At 34.6% G+C, this 23,544-nt stretch overlaps 1 protein-coding gene across 1 annotated transcript; it reads left to right on the top strand.

Annotated features, from left to right (window-relative positions):
* The first annotated feature begins 848 nt into the window (after positions 1-848).
* On the top strand, positions 849-21,770 carry LOC128232698 (uncharacterized). Its single transcript, XM_052946400.1, has 13 exons — positions 849-1,004; positions 1,339-1,414; positions 1,699-1,810; positions 2,054-2,231; positions 10,190-10,390; positions 11,966-12,139; positions 12,422-12,537; positions 12,748-12,816; positions 15,339-15,404; positions 15,580-15,654; positions 15,919-16,142; positions 20,301-20,452; positions 21,258-21,770. The coding sequence occupies exons 1-13, from the start codon at positions 855-857 to the stop codon at positions 21,321-21,323; spliced, it is 1,659 nt and encodes a 552-aa protein (XP_052802360.1). The 5' UTR covers positions 849-854; the 3' UTR covers positions 21,324-21,770.
* Positions 21,771-23,544: the final 1,774 nt, after the last annotated feature.

Raw genomic sequence — 23,544 nt, forward strand, 5'->3', positions numbered from 1 at the left:
GAGTTTATGAAGTAATTTCTTTGTGAATAAGTAATGTAATGAAGCGGAGCACAACAAATACATGTAGACCGTGGCTTCTTATTCACGATATAAATATAGCAATTTACTAAATCATGATGAGTCTTCTTCATCAATAAGTTACGATTTTTCACAAATAAGAAACTAAACTTTAAAAAAATCTAGTGCCCCTGATTAGATGACAATGAAGGGCAAACACTAATTTTAGATTGTTTTAGGAATTTATTTGTATTCTCAAAGATGCTTAAATAAATTCCCCAAAAGAGCAAAAATACACTTTCAAATATGTAAATAGTTAACCAATCCACAGACACCATAAACAGTCATGCTTGTTTCTTATATTCACGAAATAATTACTGAATAAATTCTACTTAGTGTTTAGCCTCTCCCAATTTGCATCAGCTTTGAAATTAAGCCATGCGCCTGTCAAAAAGACCTGTCAATCATTGCAAGATATTGTGACATTTAAATCAGCGTTAACACTGAAACACTGAAGTAAACAGTAGCTTAGCTTATATAATATATGCGCATGCACAATTATTATGATTTACTTAATCATAATGTGTCATCTTCATCAATAAGTAGCGATTTTTCACAAATAAGAAACTAAACTTTTTAAAAAATCTAGTGCACCTCACAAGCTGACAATGTAGGGCATATACTAATTTTAGATTATTTTTTAATTTATTTGTATTCTCAAAGATCGAGCTAAATTCCCCAAAAGAACAAAGATACACTTTCAATTTATGTACCAGTCCATTGAAGTCACCATACACATGCTTGATTCTTATATTTGCATGCTGGAGATCTGTTTTACAGGTTTTCATAAGCTAGCGATGCCAAGAGGTGTGACACCAGTCAGAGTCAGGAGAAGGCAGAGTGATGCAAAATGGAGAGCAAGTGTTGCAATGTGTTACAACATTATGAAAAATGTTATTCCTAACTCCAAGAAAATTGGCAAGACATCTAAAAGAAAACTTTCTAAGGTGATATATTTCTTCACTATTATGTTGATATATTTAAATTGAGATTTTCCATCAATGTATTAAATGCATGATATAATTATGGGAATATTTTCTTCTTTTTCCAACTTTGTGGATGCCTTATTTCATCTTAATCAATATTTGTTTCAACATTAACGGTATGTTTATACATGTATACCGCATAAAAATCCTTGATATTTTTAACAACGTCATAAATAATTATTTAAATGAAAGCTGTGTCAAAGAGAGAATTGAATAGCAATAATCACCATGAAATGAAGTGTTAGTTGTATTTGAAACAAAATTATACACTACATATTTGTGACTTTATATGCAGGCTTTGACACTTAAAGAAACAGAACGGCATATAGTTTGTCTCGAGAGAAAACTGAAAGAGTTGCTGGAGCTTAGAGGTAACAGTACTGGAATTAATATGTCTCACTGTAAAATGTATAAAACATTTGAATCTGTATTAGATACTTGTTTAGTAAATGCGTGGTTGGGTACATACATTCATGCAATATCAGATTATAACCCATATGCCCAAATATATAAACATATAACACAAAAACTAGATTTCTTATGAGCCCAGGCTTAAAGGCATGACTGTGCAGATTTCAATAAGTGTATAATCTGACATTGAGTATATAATTAAGTAGATTTCATTGGTTGTCAATTGTACTGTGCTAAACTTCAGCTCCACAGTGTGGTAGGGCAGTTGTGATTGAGAACGACAACCGGTGCCTCAGTCCAGCCACACTGGATGACATCAGGCATGACTTCGCTATCAAACAATGCTTTTTCTTCAGGTAAATAAAATCAGGCCTGGATATTTGTGTAGAGCTTCACCAACTTCTGGATTGAAAATAAGTATTCATAATTGTTTGTATAACTCAATTATTCATTCGGCACAGTTAACCACATTTGACTTCATTAGTTTTATACTTGGCAAATGTTATGCACAATCAGATTACATTAGAGTAACATGCCTGTTCAACATGATATTACACACATAATATTTCACATTATGCGCTGGCTTGACCCTAATCTAGTGTGACCAGCTCCAACACGGGGAAGAAGCGCTACAATGTGCCTTCTGACATTGAGACAAGTCTTGAGAACCTGAGTCGCCAGTCCTGCAGTCTCGTCACCATCGACCACAAAGAAATCAAGACATCCTTCCCAGAATTCTACAAGAATTCATTCCTTTTGACCAAGGAATGCCCATTGGTAAAGGATTCATTGTTTCTCAAATATTTCCCAAAATTTATAATTATTTTGGTTAAAACTGACTTGATGTTAAGTTAACAGCATGCACCATTCCTTATATGTTTTTGCATGCAGGAAAGTTATTTGTCTAATGTTTGTCTGATATTTCATTCCTTGGGTAATATTTCTGGTAATCTGAAAACTGATTGGGTATCATTATTTATGTCAACTGTCATATTACTGGAAAATTATTTATGTTAGTGAGCACTGTATTTAACCACAGTTATTATATTCTTAAATAAATTAAAAAAAATAATCAAGTCAACTCTGTTTCATTAAAGTCACGGTTTGTAATCTTTGTCATTTCAACACCATGAGATACAGTTATTGTTGATTTTTTGGTTGAATAGCTTTTAGTAGAAAAGTTTTTTAAATTCTAAAAAATGGAGGTAAAAGTGATGAACATGGTATAACTGTGCACATGGTATAACTGATGAACATGGTATAACTATGTCAATGGTATAACTGTGTCAATGAAATAACTGTCAAGGTATAATAGTGTCCATGGTATAACAGTGAACATGATATAGCTGTGTCCATGGTGTAACTGTGTCCATGGTATAACTATGTACATGGTATAATAGTGAACATGGTATAACTGTGAACATGATATAGCTGTGTACATGGTGTAGCTGTGTCCATGGTATAACTATGTACATGGTATAACTGTGAACATGGTATAGCTGTGTCCATGGTGTAGCTGTGTCCATGGTATAACTATGTACATGGTATAACTGTGAACATGATATAGCTGTGTCCATGGTGTAGCTGTGTCCATGGTATAACTATGTACATGGTATAACTGTGAACATAGTATAACTGTGTCCATGGTATAACTGTGAACATGATATAGCTGTGTACATGGTGTAGCTGTGTCCATGGTATAACTGTGTCCATGGTATAACTGTGAACATGGTGTAGCTGTGTCCATGGTATAACTATGTACATGGTATAACTGTGAACATGGTATAGCTGTGTCCATGGTATATGTGTGTCCATGGTACAGCTGTGTCCATGGTATAACTATGTACATGGTATAACTGTGAACATGGTATAACTTTGAACATGGTATAGCTGTGTACATGGTATAACTATGTACATGGTGTAGCTGTGTCAATGGTATAACTGTCCATGGTATAATTGAGTACATGGTATACCTGTGAACATGGTATAGCTGTGTACATGGTATAACTGTGTCCATGGTATGACTGTGTACATGGTTTACCTGAGAACATGGTGTAGCTGTGTACATGGTATAACTGTGAACATGGTATAACTGTGAACATGGTATAACTGTGAACATGGTATAACTGTGTCCATGGTATAACTGTGAACATGGTATAACTGTGAACATGGTATAGCTGTGTCCATGGTATAACTGTGGACATGTTATACCTGTGAACATGGTATAACTGTGGACATGTTATACCTGTAAACAAGGTATAACTGTGAACATGGTATAACTGTGAACATGTTTAACTGTGAACATGGTATAGCTGTGCCCATGGTATAACTGTGGACATGTTATACCTGTGAACATGGTATAACTGTGGACATGTTATACCTGTAAACAAGGTATAACTGTGAACATGGTATAGCTGTGAACATGTTTAACTGTGAACATGTTTAACTGTGAACATGGTATAACTGTGAACATGTTTAACTGTGAACATGTTTAACTGTGTCCATGGTATAACTGTGAACATGTTTAACTGTGAACATGTTTAACTGTGTACATGTTTTACTGTGAACATGTTTAAATGTGGACATGTTTAAATGTGGACATAGTATAACTGTGAACATGGTATAATTGTGAACACGTTATAACTGTGTACATGGTATAACTGTGTACCTCAGATTTTACAGATCGGATTTTTCTTTATGTACATCATAACATTAAGGATACTAAAATTTACATTTCACAGAATGACATTCAGATGTTCACATGTTATATCTGTTGGTATTTCTTTTCCCTCAAATGATGGTACCATGATCTGATGGGGTGTCAACAATTAGAATTTACATTAATTGCTTATTGTCTGTCTGTTTAGATTTCAGAAATGCTCCTTGCCGCAGATCCCAACATCCCCATTAGAAAACAGATTTACTAGATAATTAATAATTCTCACATTTTGTATATGGAAGCTGATGTTTTCTAGACATGTTTTGTAGTAATTTGTTAATCTTTCTAACATGTGTATAATTTTAGTGAAAAACACATTTGTACACAGCATGGTGTTTATTACTGTGTTTTTCTAAACTTTGTTAAAGTGGTTCTCATGCTCAAATTGTCATGTAAGTTACTTTTTATTGATGCTTTTGAGCTTACCTGAGCATGCATTCTTCATGTATGGTGAGCCTTTGTTATAATCGCCCTGTGGTCGTTGCCTGCCGTTTACTGCAAATGAGCATTAGGACTTAGTGTGAGCAATATATGGCCGCTATGGTCTTTCTGCTTTACATATAATGATAAAATCATGAACAAACATTACTGCATGTAAGTCATATTTTATAACACCATAGTTTTTCTTATGTTTTAAGCTCACCTGAGCACAAAGTGCTCATCGTGAGTTATTGTGATAGGGTGATTGTCTGTCGTCAACATTTTCCTTCAAACAACTTCTCCTCCTAAACCACTGCGACAATTTCAAGCAAACTTCACAGGAATGTTCCTTGGGTGGTCCTCTTCCAGATTCCTTCAATAAACAATTATTTCACAGAAACGTTCTATCAAATTTGTTCACCCCATGTTGATTCGTAAAAAAAACATGGCCGCCAGGGGCAGGGCTACTTTTCAATATATGTCTTTATGGAAAACTTCGAAAATCTTCTCTTTAGAAACCAGTAGCCTAAATTCAAAATATTTCACAGGAATTTTCCTAAGGTGAACCTTTAATAAAAATTTAATATTTTTTTTTATATATATAGTTTTTTTAATTTTTTGAAGAAATAAAATATGTAATTATTTTATTGTTTAAAAATCATTGAAGATGATCAACTTCAAACTTCATAAACTAATTTATCGTAACAATGCGTTGTAAAAGTTATGGCCATTCATAACTTTTTAAAATGAATACATATTTTCAATGGTTTTTTATGTCTGTTTAAAAAAAAAAGGATGTATTATAGTTTCACCTATGGCATACACGTGGGCAGTGTTCAGTATGATTTCTGATCAATAACTTTAGAACCCTTTGTCCAATCAGGTGAGTGATATAGGGCCATCTTGGCCATCTTGTTTATATTTGCTGTAAAAGTTTGTACAAGTAATCTTGTTTGCTACTTTTTTTATTGTCAAAACTAAGCGAAGACTTTTCTTATCACCCTTGATATGTGCTGGCATTCTCCATATAAAGAATAAATGCATGTTTTGTAAAAGTGCTTGAACTTATACTCATAATAGTGTTTATGAACATTAGTGTTATTCAAATAAATTTTAATGAAAAATAACTATGTGTATTGTACAAAAACATATGGGACAATTTTTAACTTTACCTTAATACCTATGCAAGGGTATTCTTTTTAGAAAGACAATTTAATTTTTACGTTGGTGGTGACCTTAAGCTTAAAAATGGTTTATGCTCAATAACTAAAGAATGCTTGTACCCAGGAACTTCATACTTGGTACGCTAGTAGGTCATGACTAGTAGATGACTCTTATTGATTTTGAAATCAGTAGGACAAAGGTCAAGGTCACCATGAACTTGAGGTGAAGAAACGGTTTCTGCTCAATAACTAAAGAACGCTTGCACCCAGGAATTCATACTTGGTATGCTAGTTCTGGGAACAGGTGGTCAATGGTCAAGGCTGTGGTGAAAAAAAAAAGTTTTTGCTAAATATACAAAGAATGCTTGCATCCAGGAACTTCATACTTGATATGCCAATTTGTCATGATTAGTAGATAACCTCTATAGATTTTAGGATCAGTTGGTCAAAGGTCAAGGTTGCAGTGACCCTGAGGGGAAAAACATTTTCCAATAATTACTAAAGAACATTTGCACCCAGGAACTTCATATTTGGTATGCTAGTTGGTCATGACTAGTAGATGGCTCCAATTGGAATTGGGATCAATAGGTCAAAGTTCAAGGTTCTGGTAAAGACTGCAGTGACTGTCAGGTAAAAAAAGATCTGATTAATTACTGAAGAATGCTTGCACATAGGATATTCATACTTGGTATGTCAGTTGGTAATGACTAGTAGATGACCCCTATTGATTTTCAGGCCAGTAGGTCAAAAGTCATGGTGACCTTGAGGTAAAATAACAGTTTCCCCAGAATAACTAATGAATACTTGGGCCCAGGAGCTTCATACTTGGTATGGTTTTGAGATCAGTAGGGCAAGATCACAGTCACCTTTAAGTGAAAACAATTTGTTGGTCACCAGTTCGTCTGTCACACTTCGTTCTACTCAATAACGTAAGAACACTTGGACCCAGGAACTTCATACTTGTCATGCCCAGTAGATGACCCCTATGTTTGTTCATATCCATTCCATAAGTACAAATTTCAATTCCATCATTTATTTTTTCACACCTATGACCACACAATGAGGGAGACCAGCGCTTTTTCAAAAAAGCAATCTCTTTTTTTTCTGTATTTTTGTACAAGCACGTTTTTTATTCTATCTTGGATTATACCATCTTTACATGTATGTGACATCTAGTATGTTAGCCCTGACATGATGTTATGTAATGTATCATAATTACTAGAAATAGTTCATTTCTTTTTACCTGTTTTTATCAGTTCATCCAATATTTGTTATTTTGACCTCAAAATCATAAGGGTTTTACAAGGATTCCCGTACACACCATGCTGAACAAACAATAGTTTTAGATTGAAACACAATGTTGAAGTTTTTTTCAAATACTTATAAACAAAATGATCATAATTTCTCAGTCTTTGTTCGAAAGAATTGTTATAACTTAAAAGAAACGACTTGACATTTAAAACAACAAGAAGCAATCATTTAAGTGAGTGTAGTTTATATATGTCATATTTCTGAGAGGCTTGCCAGGGGATTTTGGTCTCAATTCTAGGGGATTTTGATATTGGACAAGGGGATATTTACATGTGTTGTGAAATTAAGCACAATATTGACATATTAATTTTAGACTAAATACAGAAATAAGAATGAGTATATAGGTACTCACATTTGATTATTGCTCTATTATTATACAAAATAAGAATAAATAAATATTTTAAAATCATCATCATGTCAATTCATAACATAATTATATAAAACATCAGCATTATGTAAAGTAGAACAAAACATTGTGAATGAAAAGCACTAGAATGTTTATGAACTTTACACATTCACTTCAGTCAATTCTTATAGCACTGAGAAAGATAATAACATATTTTCACTATTATTTTTATCATGAAATTATTCCAGCAACACACTCTAATAACAACATTTTTTGGGGGGGTCAACATGTTCTTTGATAGAACCAACAAGAGATAGTGTGCTCATTAAACTTTACACTCAAAGTATTATGGATGCTTTCAGTGATTTTTTTGGTGCAATTTACTGCCTTCTAAAGGCTGTTTCCCCTTGCAAAAACTGTCAATTTTCCCCCAAATTCCCAAATTTTTCAATTTTTTCCAAATTTGATAAATGCAGATTACATTAGTGAATGAAAAAGCAATGGATTTCTTGAATTATAAACAAAATCTTGACTAGACTTAGTCTTTCATAGCATAATGTATGCATAAAAAAGTTAAAACATGTATATTTGCCATTATATTAGCTGTTTTGGCCTGATTTTGTATTTTTCCCAAAGTCGACTTTTTTCCCGATTTGCAAGGCACAGGTGGTAAAAATCACTGGCTTTCCACTGTCAACCTTGATCAAGTTTTTTTAATTACAGGGGATATTGATCATCTGTCAGAATTCCGGGAGGGGTATTTCCACCCGCCAGGGATATGGCATGTTTAGAAATTATAAACAATGAATATAGAAGGAAAAAGCTTGATTTATTAGAGGAAACTCGCTGATTTTACTAAAATCCTCAGAAAATATTGGAAGTTGAAATAAAGCTACAACATCAACAACTACTGATAGCTTACATATAAGGATGATTTGTACATATATGTGTTCATTGTTATTTTACTTCCCAAATGCATTTTTATGTGGTTCATTGTTTGTGATTTTTCTGTGTTTCTGTCATTTCCTAGATATATAAAAATGAATAAATGCATTTTAAGAAGCTTAAGTAACTGAGACCCTTTTTTATTGGTATGTGTGTGTCATGCTTATATCTAAGCATCCAAATTTTCTATGCTCTGAGGAATAGAGCCGAATTGTTGTTATCTTGCATGTTTAATATATTGATACTAGGTTAATATTATTATGTTGCCTGCATGAGCATGGCAGATGTTAAGCGGGGTCAGACTTTCATGTCTGCTCCCTTATTTTATCATTTCTGATCCAATCTTTGATGTAAAACTTGGTCACAATGTTAATGGGAATTATATACCAACCAGGTTTGATAGACACCCAGGGCACACCAATCCTCTGGAGTAAACTATTATTGCCTTTGAAAAGTCAAAATATCACTTCAGTAAAACTGCGATTGTTCCAACAGGTGGCCATTATTCACTTAGTAGGCTTACTTATTTTTTCCTAAATGCACTTAATTTTGTGACCATCGGCATAATGTAGTAGCTGTTAGCCATAAACGAACAGACCTCATTAATAATTTTAGAATTATGGGCCTAATTGAAACTAGGCATTTCTGCCCTTATTTTGTATGCACTATAAGAAGACCATAAAATAATAGCTATTGCACTGTCAGCGTGCATAGGTTAATCTTAAGGATTCTGTTAAAAAGGTTGACCTTGCCCCTCAACTACAACTATTGCTTAAGTTACTTTCCACAATACTTCAGGATAAGTTACTAAAAACAGTGTAACATAACTTTACTTTTTTCGAGCTCATCTGTTTCTTCAATAAAAATAATCAAGGTATTGTCATAGTTTTGGTGTTGGTGGTGCCATCATTGTTGAAATGCAATAACTTCAACCTTGGCCCAAACTCCATAAAGTGTTCAAGATATTCACATGAAATGTCGTACACATGATGCTAGAGACAATATGAACTAGTACAGCAAGGACCATAACTCTGTCTTCAATGGATATTACAGATATTCAACAGATATTACAACCATTGTCAGGTGCTCTCTTTTTTGACTGGCTTAAAAAACTCAACCTTATATATAAAAAAACTGATTATAAAGTGTTGTTGACCTTGCAATCCATTTGTAACATCAAGTATTTATTATTGAATACACAATATACTGAAATTTCATGGTAAGCTTTCCTTGACTTGCTTTGCTGATTTGACTGGACTTAAAAACAAAACAAAAAATCTTTAGCCTACTCTACCTGCCATCTGAACTTATATAACAAAAAATAAACAGACGAGCATTAGTGTTCGCACTGACGAAGAAAATGATGAACCTCATTTACTGATCAACCCGGTCTTGTGAACTCATTTTGTTTTTAAAAAATGTTAAACAAACCTTTGGTAGTTAAGAATTATATTTTGTTACGCTTTGGGTTTTTTTAACATTTAAGTTATATTTGTATAATAGGGCACATGTCTTACTGCAAGTTAGGTCTGAATGCATTTGCTACTAGCTAGCTACAGGTAAGAATGTCTAAATAAAAGTCATTTGGTCAGCTTTATTTAAAAATAACTAGACATGTAACACAGATTTTCAAATCGTTTAAACAAATGTTCTTTTTCTTGACCTCAGAGTAATCTTGGATTAATCAACGAAATAATTTCATCTAAATACATTATTTGTCTGAATATAACTATAAGTCATTTATGATAATAATCCAAATATTGTAAAAGGTAAACATGTTATTTAAAAGTTACCAAAATACGTAGCTTCTTCACAGTTTTGTTTATTGTAGTCTACAATTAGTTATGATGCTGATGAAGAGTGGGACAATCAATATGAGCAGGATGATGTGACCAGCTATCTGCTCACTCCAGCCAAGCCTAGGGGTTGGTCAGACAGCCTTCCAGCTCAACCAGTCTTAAGCACAACTCCCAGTATTACCAGCAAGGATAGGACCACTTCACAAAAAACACCATCTAAAGCATGCAAAAAGGTATAATCTTGTTCATTGCCTGTGCATTTCCACACTTTGTCAACTTTCATTTATATTAACATATGTACACCTAATCTATGTATTCTGTTTTATATATGATGCAAGATTTCTAAAGAAAATTGCGAGCAAGATGATACATAAGGGTATAAGCCATTGTACTGAACTATAAGCAAGATTATACATACAGGCATAAGCCATTGTACTGAACTATGCGCAATATTATACATACAGGCATAAGCCGTTGTACTGAACTATAAGCAAGATTATACATACAGGCATAAGCCGTTGTACTGAACTATAAGCAAGATTATACATACAGGCATAAGCCATTGTACTGAACTATAAGCAAGATTATACATACAGGCATAAGCCATTGTACTGAACTATGCGCAATATTATACATACAGGCATAAGCCGTTGTACTGAACTATAAGCAAGATTATACATACAGGCATAAGCCGTTGTACTGAACTATAAGCAAGATTATACACAGAGGCATAAGCCATTGTACTGAATTATAAACAAAGGCATAAGCCAATGTACTGAACTATAAGCTAGATTATACACAAAGGCATAAGCCATTGTACTGAACTATAAGCAAGATTATACATACAGGCATAAGCCATTGTACTGAACTATAAGCAAGATTATACATACAGGCATAAGCCGTTGTACTGAACTATAAGCAAGATTATACATACAGGCATAAGCCATTGTACTGAACTATAAGCAAGATTATACATACAGGCATAAGCCATTGTACTGAACTATGCGCAATATTATACATACAGGCATAAGCCGTTGTACTGAACTATAAGCAGGATAATACATAAAAAAGCATAAGCCATTGTACTGAACTATAAGCAAGATAATACATAAAAAGCATAAGCCATTGTACTGAACTATAAGCAAGATAAAACATAAAAAGGCATAACCCATTGTACTGAACTATAAGCAAGATTATACACAAAGGCATAAGCCATTGTACTAAACTATAAGCAAGATAATACATAAAAAAGCATAAGCCATTGTACTGAACTATAAGCAAGATAATACATAAAAAAGGCATAAGCCATTGTACTGAACTATAAGCAAGATAAAACATAAAAAGGCATAAGCCATTGTACTGAACTATAAGCAAGATAATACATAAAAAGCATAAGCCATTGTACTGAACTATAAGCAAGATAAAACATAAAAAGGCATAAGCCATTGTACTGAACTATAAGCAAGATAATACATAAAAAGGCATAAGCCATTGTACTGAACTTTAAGCAAGATAATACATAAAAAAAGGCATAAGCCATTGTACTGAACTATAAGCAAGATAATACATAAAAAGGCATAAGCCATTGTACTGAACTATAAGCAAGATAATACATAAAAAGGCATAAGCCATTGTACTGAACTATAAGCAAGATTATACATAAAAAGGCATAAGCCATTGTACTGAACTATAAGCAAGATTATACATAAAGGCATAAGCCATTGTACTGAACTATAAGCAAGATAATACAAAAAGGCATAAACCATTGTACTGAACTATGAAAAACTGATACCTCTAAACTCTTGCAGCTATCCTTCAATGGTCAGCAAAAGACACCAGTGAGGGGTACGGATGGTCATTCTGGGTTCACTCCCGTGAAGTTGCCCATGGGGCTGGACAGAGGAGACCCTACCATGGCCCCACCCACTACCCCCAACATTTCCCTGATTGGCTCACCATTCAGCTGCTTTTCCATGCCAGAGGTAGTCACATACTCAGCAACAGATATTTTTTAAACTGATTGAAGGAATTATAAATTAAAATTTCAACTTTTTTGCACTTGTTCAAAGTAGGGTTTGGCAAGAATGTTTTAAATATTAACCTTGGTGCATGCATATGGCCCCATTTCAACAATAAAGGTAATGGGAAAAAGGTGGATTTTGAAGAGCTTGAATGGGTCTTAACAAAAGTTTTTCAGAATGCTCTACCAGTGAGCTTACATATATTACTTTCCTGCTTGATTTTACCTTTCCCATTTCCACCAGACCCCTGGGAGCAGCTGTCTACAGGCCATGGAGAACTTTGAGCTGTCAGAGGATGAGGATGGCACCAGTCTGCTGTGTACAGAGTCCATCGACAGTATCGACCTCGAGGCAAATATGTAAGGGGTTGAAATAAATTGTAATTTTGATTTAGTGTGTCATAATGGGTAAGTTCTACTCTATATCATATTGTTGTTTTTTTCTTGCTTTAACTTAAACAAATAAATTGATATGCAAACTAATTTAATCTTTTTTTTAAAAATCAGCACAAAGTTTTGAAAATTTGTAATACAATACAGAATGGTTTTGGCAAATGTTGTGTATTTAAGGACATCATGCCAGGAACCAGTCGCTGATAAAAATCACAAGAATAAGGAAGGTGGAAGTGTACTGGTCAGGTATGTGAATATATAATGTAAGCATTGTTTATTACAATTCCAGTATTTTCAACAACAATTTGAGTTTTGCTTGAAATACTACTAGAAGATTCAGTTGCAGTTTAGGCCTCACCAAATTAAAGTTTTGTTCCTTTGAGAATTGCAAAAAAAATTGAGCGAGCAAAACAAAAAAAATACAATTTTGTCGGTTTTCATAGGTCCTGCAAGGTGCGAAAAATACTTTTTCCTTATAACAATTATAAATATAAATTAGAAAAAATGTTCAGTTTAATTGCCCTTTAACCCATGGACTGAATCTCTATTGGACAAAGGAAAAATGTTGAATACATACTATTATTCATCCCTTTTAAGTAAACCCATTATATAAATAAATGAGATTTCTAAGATAAACAAGTATGCTGATCATTCATAATAAAAAATAAACCTGCTATAGGAAAAGGTTTAAAACATTTCTTATATAAATCTACCTGTAATTAGACGTTGATCATGATTAATTTAAGATGTTTAAAAAATGAAGTTTCACACAGGCAGCATTAAACAACAGACTCTATATACATTTTAATTTCTAGACTTAAATTCGTTTTTAGCTCGACTATTCGAAGAAATGGAGAGCTATACTACTCACCCAAGCGTCGGCGTCACACCTTGGTTAAGGTTTTGCATGCAAGCACACATAGGTTAATATCTCAGCAACTACTTGAGGTATTCCATTGAGACTTTACACAATGGTACTCAACCATCCAACCTACTTAATTAACCAGGTTAGAAAACTCTTGTTTGCATTTAATGCCAATAATAGGCCTTTATTATTCGACTTAGAAATTCTAGTTAAGGTTTTGCGTGCAAGCACACATAGGTTAATATCTCAGCAACTACTTGAGGTATTGCATTGAGACTTGATACAATGGTACTCAACCATCCAACCTACTAAATTAACCAAGTTAGAAAACTCTAGTTTGCATTTAATGCAAATAATAGGCCTTTATTATTCGACTTATTGCAAGCACATATAGGTTAATATCTCAGCAACTACTTGAGGTATTGCATTTAGACTTGATACAATGGTACTCAACCATCCAACCTACATCCAACCAAGTTAGATAACTCTAGTTTATATTAAATTCAAATAATGGTCCCTTTTTGACATAGAAATTTTGGTTAAGGTTTTGCATGTAACCACTTTTAAGTCAATACCTCAGCGAATACATCATGTATTGCATTGAAATTTACACACAGGCTCCCGACCATTTACCCTTCTTCTTTAATCAAGTAAGATAACTCTTTCATATTATATAATTTTTGCCCCTTTATTATGAGACTTAAAAATTCTGGTTAAGGTCTTGCATGTTAGCACACATTGGATAATATCTCAGCAGCTACTTGATGTATTGCGTTGAGACTTTATACAATGGTATTCAACCACCCAACGTAATTTAATAACCAAGTTAGATAACTGTATTTTGCAAAAAAATAGCCCTTTATTATTAGACTTAAAAATTCTGGTTAAAATGTTCCATGTAACCATATTTATGTTAATATCTCAGCACATCATGTATTGCATTGAAATCTAATCTAACAGTGATCCATGCATGTTTCGCCAAAACTTTTCAATCCTTACATTGAAAAGTGGCGGAATAGTCGAATGCGCTGTCTCTATGACAGCTCTTGTTAATAACACAGTAAATGTATGTGCTGCCCAAAATGAAAAGTATATGGTATGTCCAGAGTAATATTTAGGTCAGGATGTTGTTTTATTACTCCCAGATTATGCTGTAAAACAGAAATTAAGGATTAATTATCTACGGTAAGGCTTACGCATTTTTTGGTCTATCAGAACCAGTGTTCCATTCTATACTGATCGCTATTTGTGAACAGATATTTGTTTGCAATTGTTGTATTTGGTCAAAAATGACTTTGAAACATCAATTTAGACCAAACAATGAAACATGTTCCTGTTGAGTTAAGCTGTCTTCTACAGCATCGAGGTCATGAGGTCAAATTCTAGTCACAAGTATCATGACTTGATCAAATCAAATAATACTAAATTGTGTCATTTCTTCTCGCTCTGATTTTCATCCAAAAATTAAGAATCACTTATTACGCAATATTATGGCTACCAGTATCACTATCAGGTATCCATTATTTTGCATAATTAATATTCTATAGTGCATAGAATGATATGAACAATGGCTTTCGAGCATGGTCACATCACATTTATTGTTAAGCAAATTTTAATTGATTATATTTTATCTTTCAAAAGTCTAATTACCACAAAAAATCTGGTTGGCGGTTAAACTAGAGGTGCCCGCAAAAAAAAAAATGTTTTTTTCTAAAAGTTAAAAAAAAAAGGAAACATCAATTTGGTGTGGCCTTATCAAAGAAAACTTTTTCTTTTACATGATTTTGTACTTATTTGATAGCTTCATTTTAGAATAAGTAAATTATATGTATGTGTATGAGTTTTTCTTGAGTATACATTGGTTTGCAGAAAATGCCCATCCTGATTGTACTTGCTGTTTCAGTGGTAAAGCAAGCAGTAAGAAGAGACGGGAGCATAGGGGCAGAAAATGCAGGCGTAGACTTGACAGGTACAAGTGTATCCTTGTTACTGGACTTGCACTTCACAAAATTGTCACCTACATTGATAAAAATCTTATGTCTTGACAGTTATTTTTAGTGACTTGTATCTTGAATGTAGAGATCTCTTTCGAAATTACACAAAATAGTATGTAAATATTGTTTCAAAAAAAGTATTGTTTTCAGGGCATATGGTTCGAGTGGTGGAGACCAAGAAGTCCCCAAGGGTTCACATGAAACCAGTTGTCTGGAGTTTGATGGGTATGCCCAGCCATTTTTAAATAAATTTAGTGATATGGTCATTTAGCGTTATGGTCATTTACCACTTTACAACCTTATATTTTAAATCCTTCATAATCTCATAAGAAATCATGTTAAAATTAAACAAATACTACATGTTATAAAAAAATATCAAATGTTTGAGATAAAACCACCTATATTATTGTTGTTTTCTAGCATGGCTTCTCATCACTATACATGGTATATTTCAGCCATATTTCAAGCTATGCATATATACTCTTGCAGGTACCTGTTATTCTACCAGCACAACATCCAGTCTATGCAGGTCATGTATGATGGAGATGCTGCCCTAGCAGTGGCCGCTATGTGGGAGGGGCTGGGGGATGAAGAACGTACCATGTATGCCCGTCTTGCCTCCCTTGACATGCCCTCACATGCACACACGCTGTCTCCAGACCTTGAGGCCATTGACCTTAAACCACTTCATGGACTGCATGACTCTCAGCTCTGTGAGTGTGGATATTAGATGGCAGATTGATTGGACATTAACCGTATTTTATTGAACACAACCGTCAATGTTTTATAAAATGCCAGCAGAAAAAAATAATTTTGAAGCTAGAAATTGAGACACAATTTCACATAAAACAACAAAACAAAATCTTGATCCACCTACTCTATAGTTTTGGGCCGGCATATTGGAAACAATCTAAACAAAAAAAGTCTTATTGCCATTTTTAAGAACTAGAGGTAAAAAATTGGTATGAGTATAATAAACAATGATTGAAGGCAATTCAGGATGTTGAACAACATTAGGTTAAAACAATAACATTCATTTCTTGTCTTTTTTGAATGGTATAATGATAAATTTGACTCAGGGCTATTCCAGTTAAACATATGTCCCACCCCAGGACGGCAAAATAAAGAAATTCTGTAGGGGGTAGGTCTTTTTCTTAATTTGCTACTGTAGGGGGTGGTGATAAGTCCAATTTCGCTTCTATAGGGGGGCGTCATTTTTATGCCCCCTTTTGAAAAAAGTGGGGTATATTGTTTTGCACATGTCGGTCGGTCGGTCGGTCGGTCGGTCTGTCTGTCTGTCGGTCGGTCGGTCGGAATACCAAATGGTTTCCGATCAATAACTTGAGAACGCTTTGACCGAGGGACCTCATACTTGGTATGTGTATTGGTCATCACCAGCAGATGAACCCTATTGATTTTGAGGTCAGTGGGTCAAAGGTCAAGGTCAGTGTGACCTTTACATGAAAAACGGTTTCCGATCAATAACTTGAGAACGCTTTGACCCAGGAACCTCATACTTGGTAGGTGTATTGGTCATGACCAGCAGATGAACCCTATTGATTTTGAGGTCAGTGGGTCAAAGGTCAAGGTCAGTGTGACCTTAACATGAAAAACGGTTTCCGATCAATAACTTGAGAACGCTTTGACCCAGGGACCTCATACTAGGTAGGCTTATTGGTCATGACCAGCAGATGAACCCTATTGATTTTGAGGTCAGTGGGTCAAAGGTCAAGGTCAGTGTGACCTTTACATGAAAAACGGTTTCCGATCAATAACTTGAGAACGCTTTGACCCAGGAACCTCATACTTGGTAGGTGTATTGGTCATGACCAGCAGATGAACCCTATTGATTTTGAGGTCAAAGGTCAAGGTCAGTGTGACCTTAACATGAAAAACGGTTTCCGATCAATAACTTGAGAACGCTTTGACCCAGGGACCTCATACTAGGTAGGCTTATTGGTCATGACCAGCAGATGAACCCTATTGATTTTGAGGTCAGTGGGTCAAAGGTCAAGGTCAGTGTGACTGTAAGCTGAAAAAAGGTTTTCTGATTGTCCATATTTTATTTTCTTATATAGTAGACAGTAGAAATTTATATGTCACTAAATGCATGAGTTGAAGTATCAGTTTTCAGTGAACATCTAGTTTAATTATGCCCCCCTTCGAAGCAGAGGGGTTATATAATTGCTTTGCACATGTCGGTCGGTCTGTTGGAAGACCAAAGCTTGTCCGAGTGATAACTCAACAATTCCCGGACCTATGGTCATCAAACTTGACATGAAGATTAGGTATGACCAGTAGATGACCTGCCTCATATGCATCCAATGACAAATCAGCTGTCATTTCAGTCCATGCATATTTCATTCAATTGTCCAAATATTTCTGGCAACTTGGCGCTCAGGGGGCATAATGTTTGACAAACATCTCTTGTCTTTTTTGCTTCTGACCGTATCTGCTCATTTATATTCACTGCCCGATGGTGAAATACCGGTTTTTTTTATCCATATAACATATTTTACCGAACGTCGTGTACAGAATTGGTTTGGATACAAATTTTCGTGATATTACGAGTCGGTTCCGCGGTACCGGAAATCAGAAGAAGTTGCGTCCCTTGACAACAAGATGGCGGAGGCGCCAGAATTTGTAAAGTCGTGGTCGAAGACCAACCTACAAAATTGGCTAGAAACCAATAGTTGCGCCGCATGTGTGGATACGTTTCGTGGTAAGTATACCAAATTGCAGTGTTCGACACTAACGGGATCCCGAGGACACCAGTTTTTCAGGAGGGACACCTGAACTTCGAAGTCCGGTATTCCGTCGGGACACTTTAAATTTCTGACTGATAAACGCTAAATATCAATAAATAAGTAGCATTTAATTAATTTATTACCTAAATTCGGGCTCCCTAAATTTCTTGACAGCACATGTCAAAACAATATTATTAATTATCATTATCGGACTCATCAAAGCGAAAGTATAGCTGACTATTTGACTATAGTTACGTCATGAATCTATAAATAAACAGGTCATTTCACAGGCGCATGCAGGTTAACGCTTCCGTTTTGTTGTTTACATTTTAAACAAGGTCAGAGCTGACAGAGATTTATTATCGGTAAAATACTTATGTGGAATTGTTTTGCTTATGTGTCAGAACCGCCCAAAAAGATGCCAACTCTGCTGATACCTTTTATATAATATGATGCGACCTTTGAGTATTTACAGTAACATTTACGACACAAAAGAACTGCATCCTACATTCAGCATTCTTTGTTAATTGGCATTCAACTTATCAATATTCTTTGTTAATTTTAAAGACATATATTTTATGCCTTGATAAAAAATAATAGAAATAAAATTTGCAGGGTTTTATTCATTAATTCAATAAATTTATAAAATTTTATGACTTTTTGGCGCGAAAATTAACATGTATACACAATTTTTGGTCGTCTGCTCTTCCAGTATGCACTACGACTGTTGGGCAGTCTGATTGATTTATCAACAGCTCTACTAAATATTGATTGGAGTTTTCACAAGCCAGATGTAATATGCCTACAGTTTCTTAATGAAAAGCACCGACATTTGACAAGACCCTGAACCATGATGTATTTTATGCGTATTTTCCAAAAATCTAAAAATAGTAACAACATCAAGTTTTTGTTTACATTGTATCCATCTCTGTTTTTGACTGAAAACAAAAGGGACTTAGACATTCTCCCGCTTTTGAACCCAATCTACCGACCAAAATATACCTCACTGCCATTCAGTGCTACTAACCTGTCATTACATGCTGCTGAAAACATGTATAATAATTATGGTGGTTTATACTTGCATTACAAATTGAAAAGTAAAAGGATGTTGAATTTAATATTAAAACAGGCTCAACAATGAAAAAATGTAAAAAGTGGAAGGGACTCCTAATTTCAGGAAGGGACACCTGATTTCAAATGTTGGTGTCCCTTCGGGATCCCTTGGAAAAATGGTTAGTGTCGACCCCTGAAATTGACAACAGTTGTCTAGAATTTTATTAGAAATCATAATTTGTACGTATTGCGTAAATGTTATAAATCCGAATGTTTCGTCCCCTTAACATTTCGACCACAAGTTATTTTAAGGTTGTATATAATTACATGGGTGAAAGTTTCAGCCTCATGTGGCTTAATATGCACTTATAGCAACATATGAAGAAACAAGAGAACCGTGGTGTGTAGGTTATAGTCCATATAATGGAAAATAACCAAATTTATTAATGGAAAATAACAAAATTTATTACAAGCGAAGCCCAGTAATAAGTTTTGTTATTTTCCATTACATGAGCTGTAACCGACTTATAGTTCACCCTAGTTTCTAAGCCAATCATCGAACAAGGCCGTATACAGCGTGCCCATTGGCTGCTCGAAGTTCATTTGGCGCGCGCCATGTCTGTTGACCTAGTTATAATAATTAACTTATTGGATGCAGATGTGATCTTATATGAAACCTATTCGAGCAAAGATTTGAAAATCTCTGGGTGATGATTGGCTTAGAAACTAGGGTGAGCTATAAGGTCCTATATAGCTCACCTGATCAAAGAGTTACAAAAGAGTAATTGCAAATAATCTTTGCATATAGACGTATAAAAAAATAAACTTCTCAAGGGGGTCCGAATTTGCTCAAAAAATATTCTAAAGGGGGTTCTTTTCTCATCAAATAAACTTCTGAAGGGGGATGGTCCATTTTGAAAGTGCCTTCCTGGGGTGGGACATATGTTTTACTGGAATAGCCCTCATTCATTGACATTGTACAAGAATTTGTTTGTGAATGGAATCTGTGATCTTTAAGAAAGGGTCATTTATTGCCTTTCATGGAAAACTAACCACTCTTCTGTTCAACAGCTGTTGATGGTGGATACTTGGCAGACGATTCCCAAGAGGTGCCAGATATGGATCTGCCTTCCCATGGCCTTGACGTGGACGGATTCTCCCTCGCCCTTGTGACTGGCTACGAAGACCTTGGCGTGTTCTACACAGACGCCAATGACAAACAGGTATACATAGAGGGACAGTATATATTTACCTCCCAGACAAAAGGTTCCTGTTTCAGTCACTTAATTGACAAAACATCCAGTCTCCTTTTAAAGGAACACAACTTAGAATTGCAGTTTAAGAGTAGGTTATCTGGTGAATACAAAATGGTGACCATTGACCCACAAGTGTGACCATAACCTTGAATATTGCTGTTTTTAATGTTACACAGTGCACTTTTCATATAATGATAGTTATATTCACCATTATTCTGCAATGTTCTTTCATATAAATGCTGAAAACAGCTTACATCAAATTAATCAAAAAAGTTTCTCGAGTGAAGAGCAGTCCTTGAAGCTAGAAATTATAGCATGATATCATTAAAGTGACACTCTTATTCTAAATCAATAGATACACATGTAAAACTAACATTAATTTTGAGTGATACACCCTCAATTACTTATTAAATAATGCATTTATGGAAAATATTAATTACTATTGACAGTATTATAACTGTGTATTTAATAGCTGAACACTCAAACATATTAAATGATTGGTGAATGCTAAAATTTTTACTGTGATCTACTATGGTCTCATAAGTTAGCAATACCGTGTTTTCTGCACATTTCTTTTTAATTAAACTCGGAATCCTTCATTAGCATCATTGTTATCGACATTTATTCATCATTTTTGGTATATATTAAAACAATTGTATTTAATGTGTTAGATCTTATTTGGGAGCCATAGTGCATCTTTAAATAAGTATCTTTCGGTATAAATATAAAGTATTAATTGATGAATGAATGAAATGCCTTGTATATGCTTTAGCATTACCCGTTAGAAGACAGTTTCCTGGCTGCTGATATGGACAGCCAGGTGGTCCCAGACTTGTGAGAGAGGTCATTGAGGCCACTGTATTGGGCAAGCGATGTCCTAAACAGACACCATGTAGCATCCAACCAATGATTCATGTTTGACTTAAAACTACAATGAATAATAAATCAGGATAAAAGTTGTTTGAGCAAATTTATTTTCTTTTACAGTTTTGACTGTTTTTAATAACATTTATATTTGCTTTAACTCTAAAGGAAATGTGTTAATTGCATGATTCATGTTTTGAACATGCCAAGTTTGTAAAGAAACTCTATTCAATGAAAATTATGATTAATAATGACATTGACATGCTGTTTTTTGTTCTTGTTGTTTTGTATTGTTTACTTCAATTATGATTGTCTTCATTTTTATTTTTTTTAAAGATCTTCATTGAAGATTGTTGATGAAATGATGTTTGCACTTGTTTTCACTCAAGGGTATTTCTTTTATATAAAGAACTGAATGTTATGCTTGTTTGCTTGTTTTTATCTCCTCTGAGCCCAAGGACACCGCTTCCAGTTGCTTGTTATCATTTATAAAAAAAATTTGGTCAGAACTTGTGTCTCTATTGTTACTGGGTGAATTTTGATTACAGTCAAAGCAGGTCACATAGTCAAGTATTTAAAACAACAACTTATTTCCAATAGGCACCATATTTTATCCAAATTCTATGAAGGTGGTCAGAATGTTTTTCAGTATAAAATGAGGTTAAGATCTATTGCCTGTCATTATCAGTCAAAATGCAGCGCGAATCTTCAAAGGATTCTGAGCTGTGTCGCATACATGGTACTTTTTGGTAGTTCTACGTTCACGTTGAAAACTGTTTTTCGCTTGGTTGTTTTTTAAAGGGGGCCTTTATAGCCTGCAAGACAGTAATCATCCTTGTGGGCCTGTTTTTGCAGCAACAAATGGAAACCTTACCACTGTTAGAGCTATGGTAAATGAAGATGACAAACATACTATTTCCCAGCTACCTTATAATCTAGGCCTTTCAGGAGGGACCGCCCATTATATTCTGCCTGACTGTTTGAAATTAACGAAGCTTAATAGTGTGCCACGTGAATCAATTATTACTTGAAACCGGAACAATGGTCAAGCATTTCAATTGTGACACATTTTCCTATTTCACTTGCTTAAAAAATGTTCCCATAAAACTCGTGCTATTAGAAGTTCCATTGGCCCTGCAATTGTTCAGTGTCTCAACAATATACCAAAGGGGGACCACTTCGCAGCATTTAGGTCGTGGATAGCAATACTTAAAGGTGTATATCTGTGAAGGGGAATACTTTAAAGGGTTGACGTGAAACGAATGTCTGACTCAGTGAACAATTTATACACACGAAAACAAGTTACATTACTTTTTGAATGTCCCTGTACGCTCGAAACCAGATTTTCTATCCAATCTTCATGAAACATAGCCAGAATCTCTTTTTTACCATACATATTTTTTTCGGTTAAAGGCATGTCACTAAGTCAAATAACATAAGCCTTGTAAACCTTATTTAGCCATAGGTTTCTACCAATTTTTATGAACATTGATCAGACTGCTTTTAATTATCCCCCGCCGAATCGAAGATTTCGGGTGGGGGATATTGTTTTGGCGTTGTCCGTCCGTCATTCCTTCCATCCGTCCGGTACCATATCTTGGTAGGCATTGATCAGAAAATGTTCGAACTTGGTCAGAATGTTCATCTTGATCAAATCTCGACCACTTATAAAAGTGGGTCACATGGGGTCAAAAACTAGGTCACTAGGTCAAATCTTAGAAAAATCGTTGGAACATACTAGAGGCATTATACATGGTCAAATATTCATGAAACTTACTCAGAATGTTTTCCTTGATGAACTCTTGGTCGTAATTAAAACTGGGTCACATATGATAGAAAATTAGGTCACTAGGTCAAATCTTAGAAAAATCTAGTCGAGAGCCATATCATGGTAATGATAGGTCAAGTTATGTTCAAAATTGGTCATGATGTAACCCTTGAAGAAATATTGACCAATTAAAAAAGTGGGTCACGGGGTCAAAAACTAGGTCACTAGGTCAAATTTTAGGAACATACTAGAGGCACGATACATGATCAAATATTCATGAAACTTCATCAGAATGTTTTCCATGATGAACTGTTGCTCGTTAATAAAACTGGGTCACATATGATTGAAAACTATGTCACTAGAGCAAATCTTAGAAAAATCTTGCCGGAACCATATCATGGTAATGATTGGTCGAGTTATGTTCAAA

Source organism: Mya arenaria, chromosome 4 (genome assembly GCF_026914265.1).
Source record: "Mya arenaria isolate MELC-2E11 chromosome 4, ASM2691426v1".
Taxonomy (NCBI): domain Eukaryota; kingdom Metazoa; phylum Mollusca; class Bivalvia; order Myida; family Myidae; genus Mya; species Mya arenaria.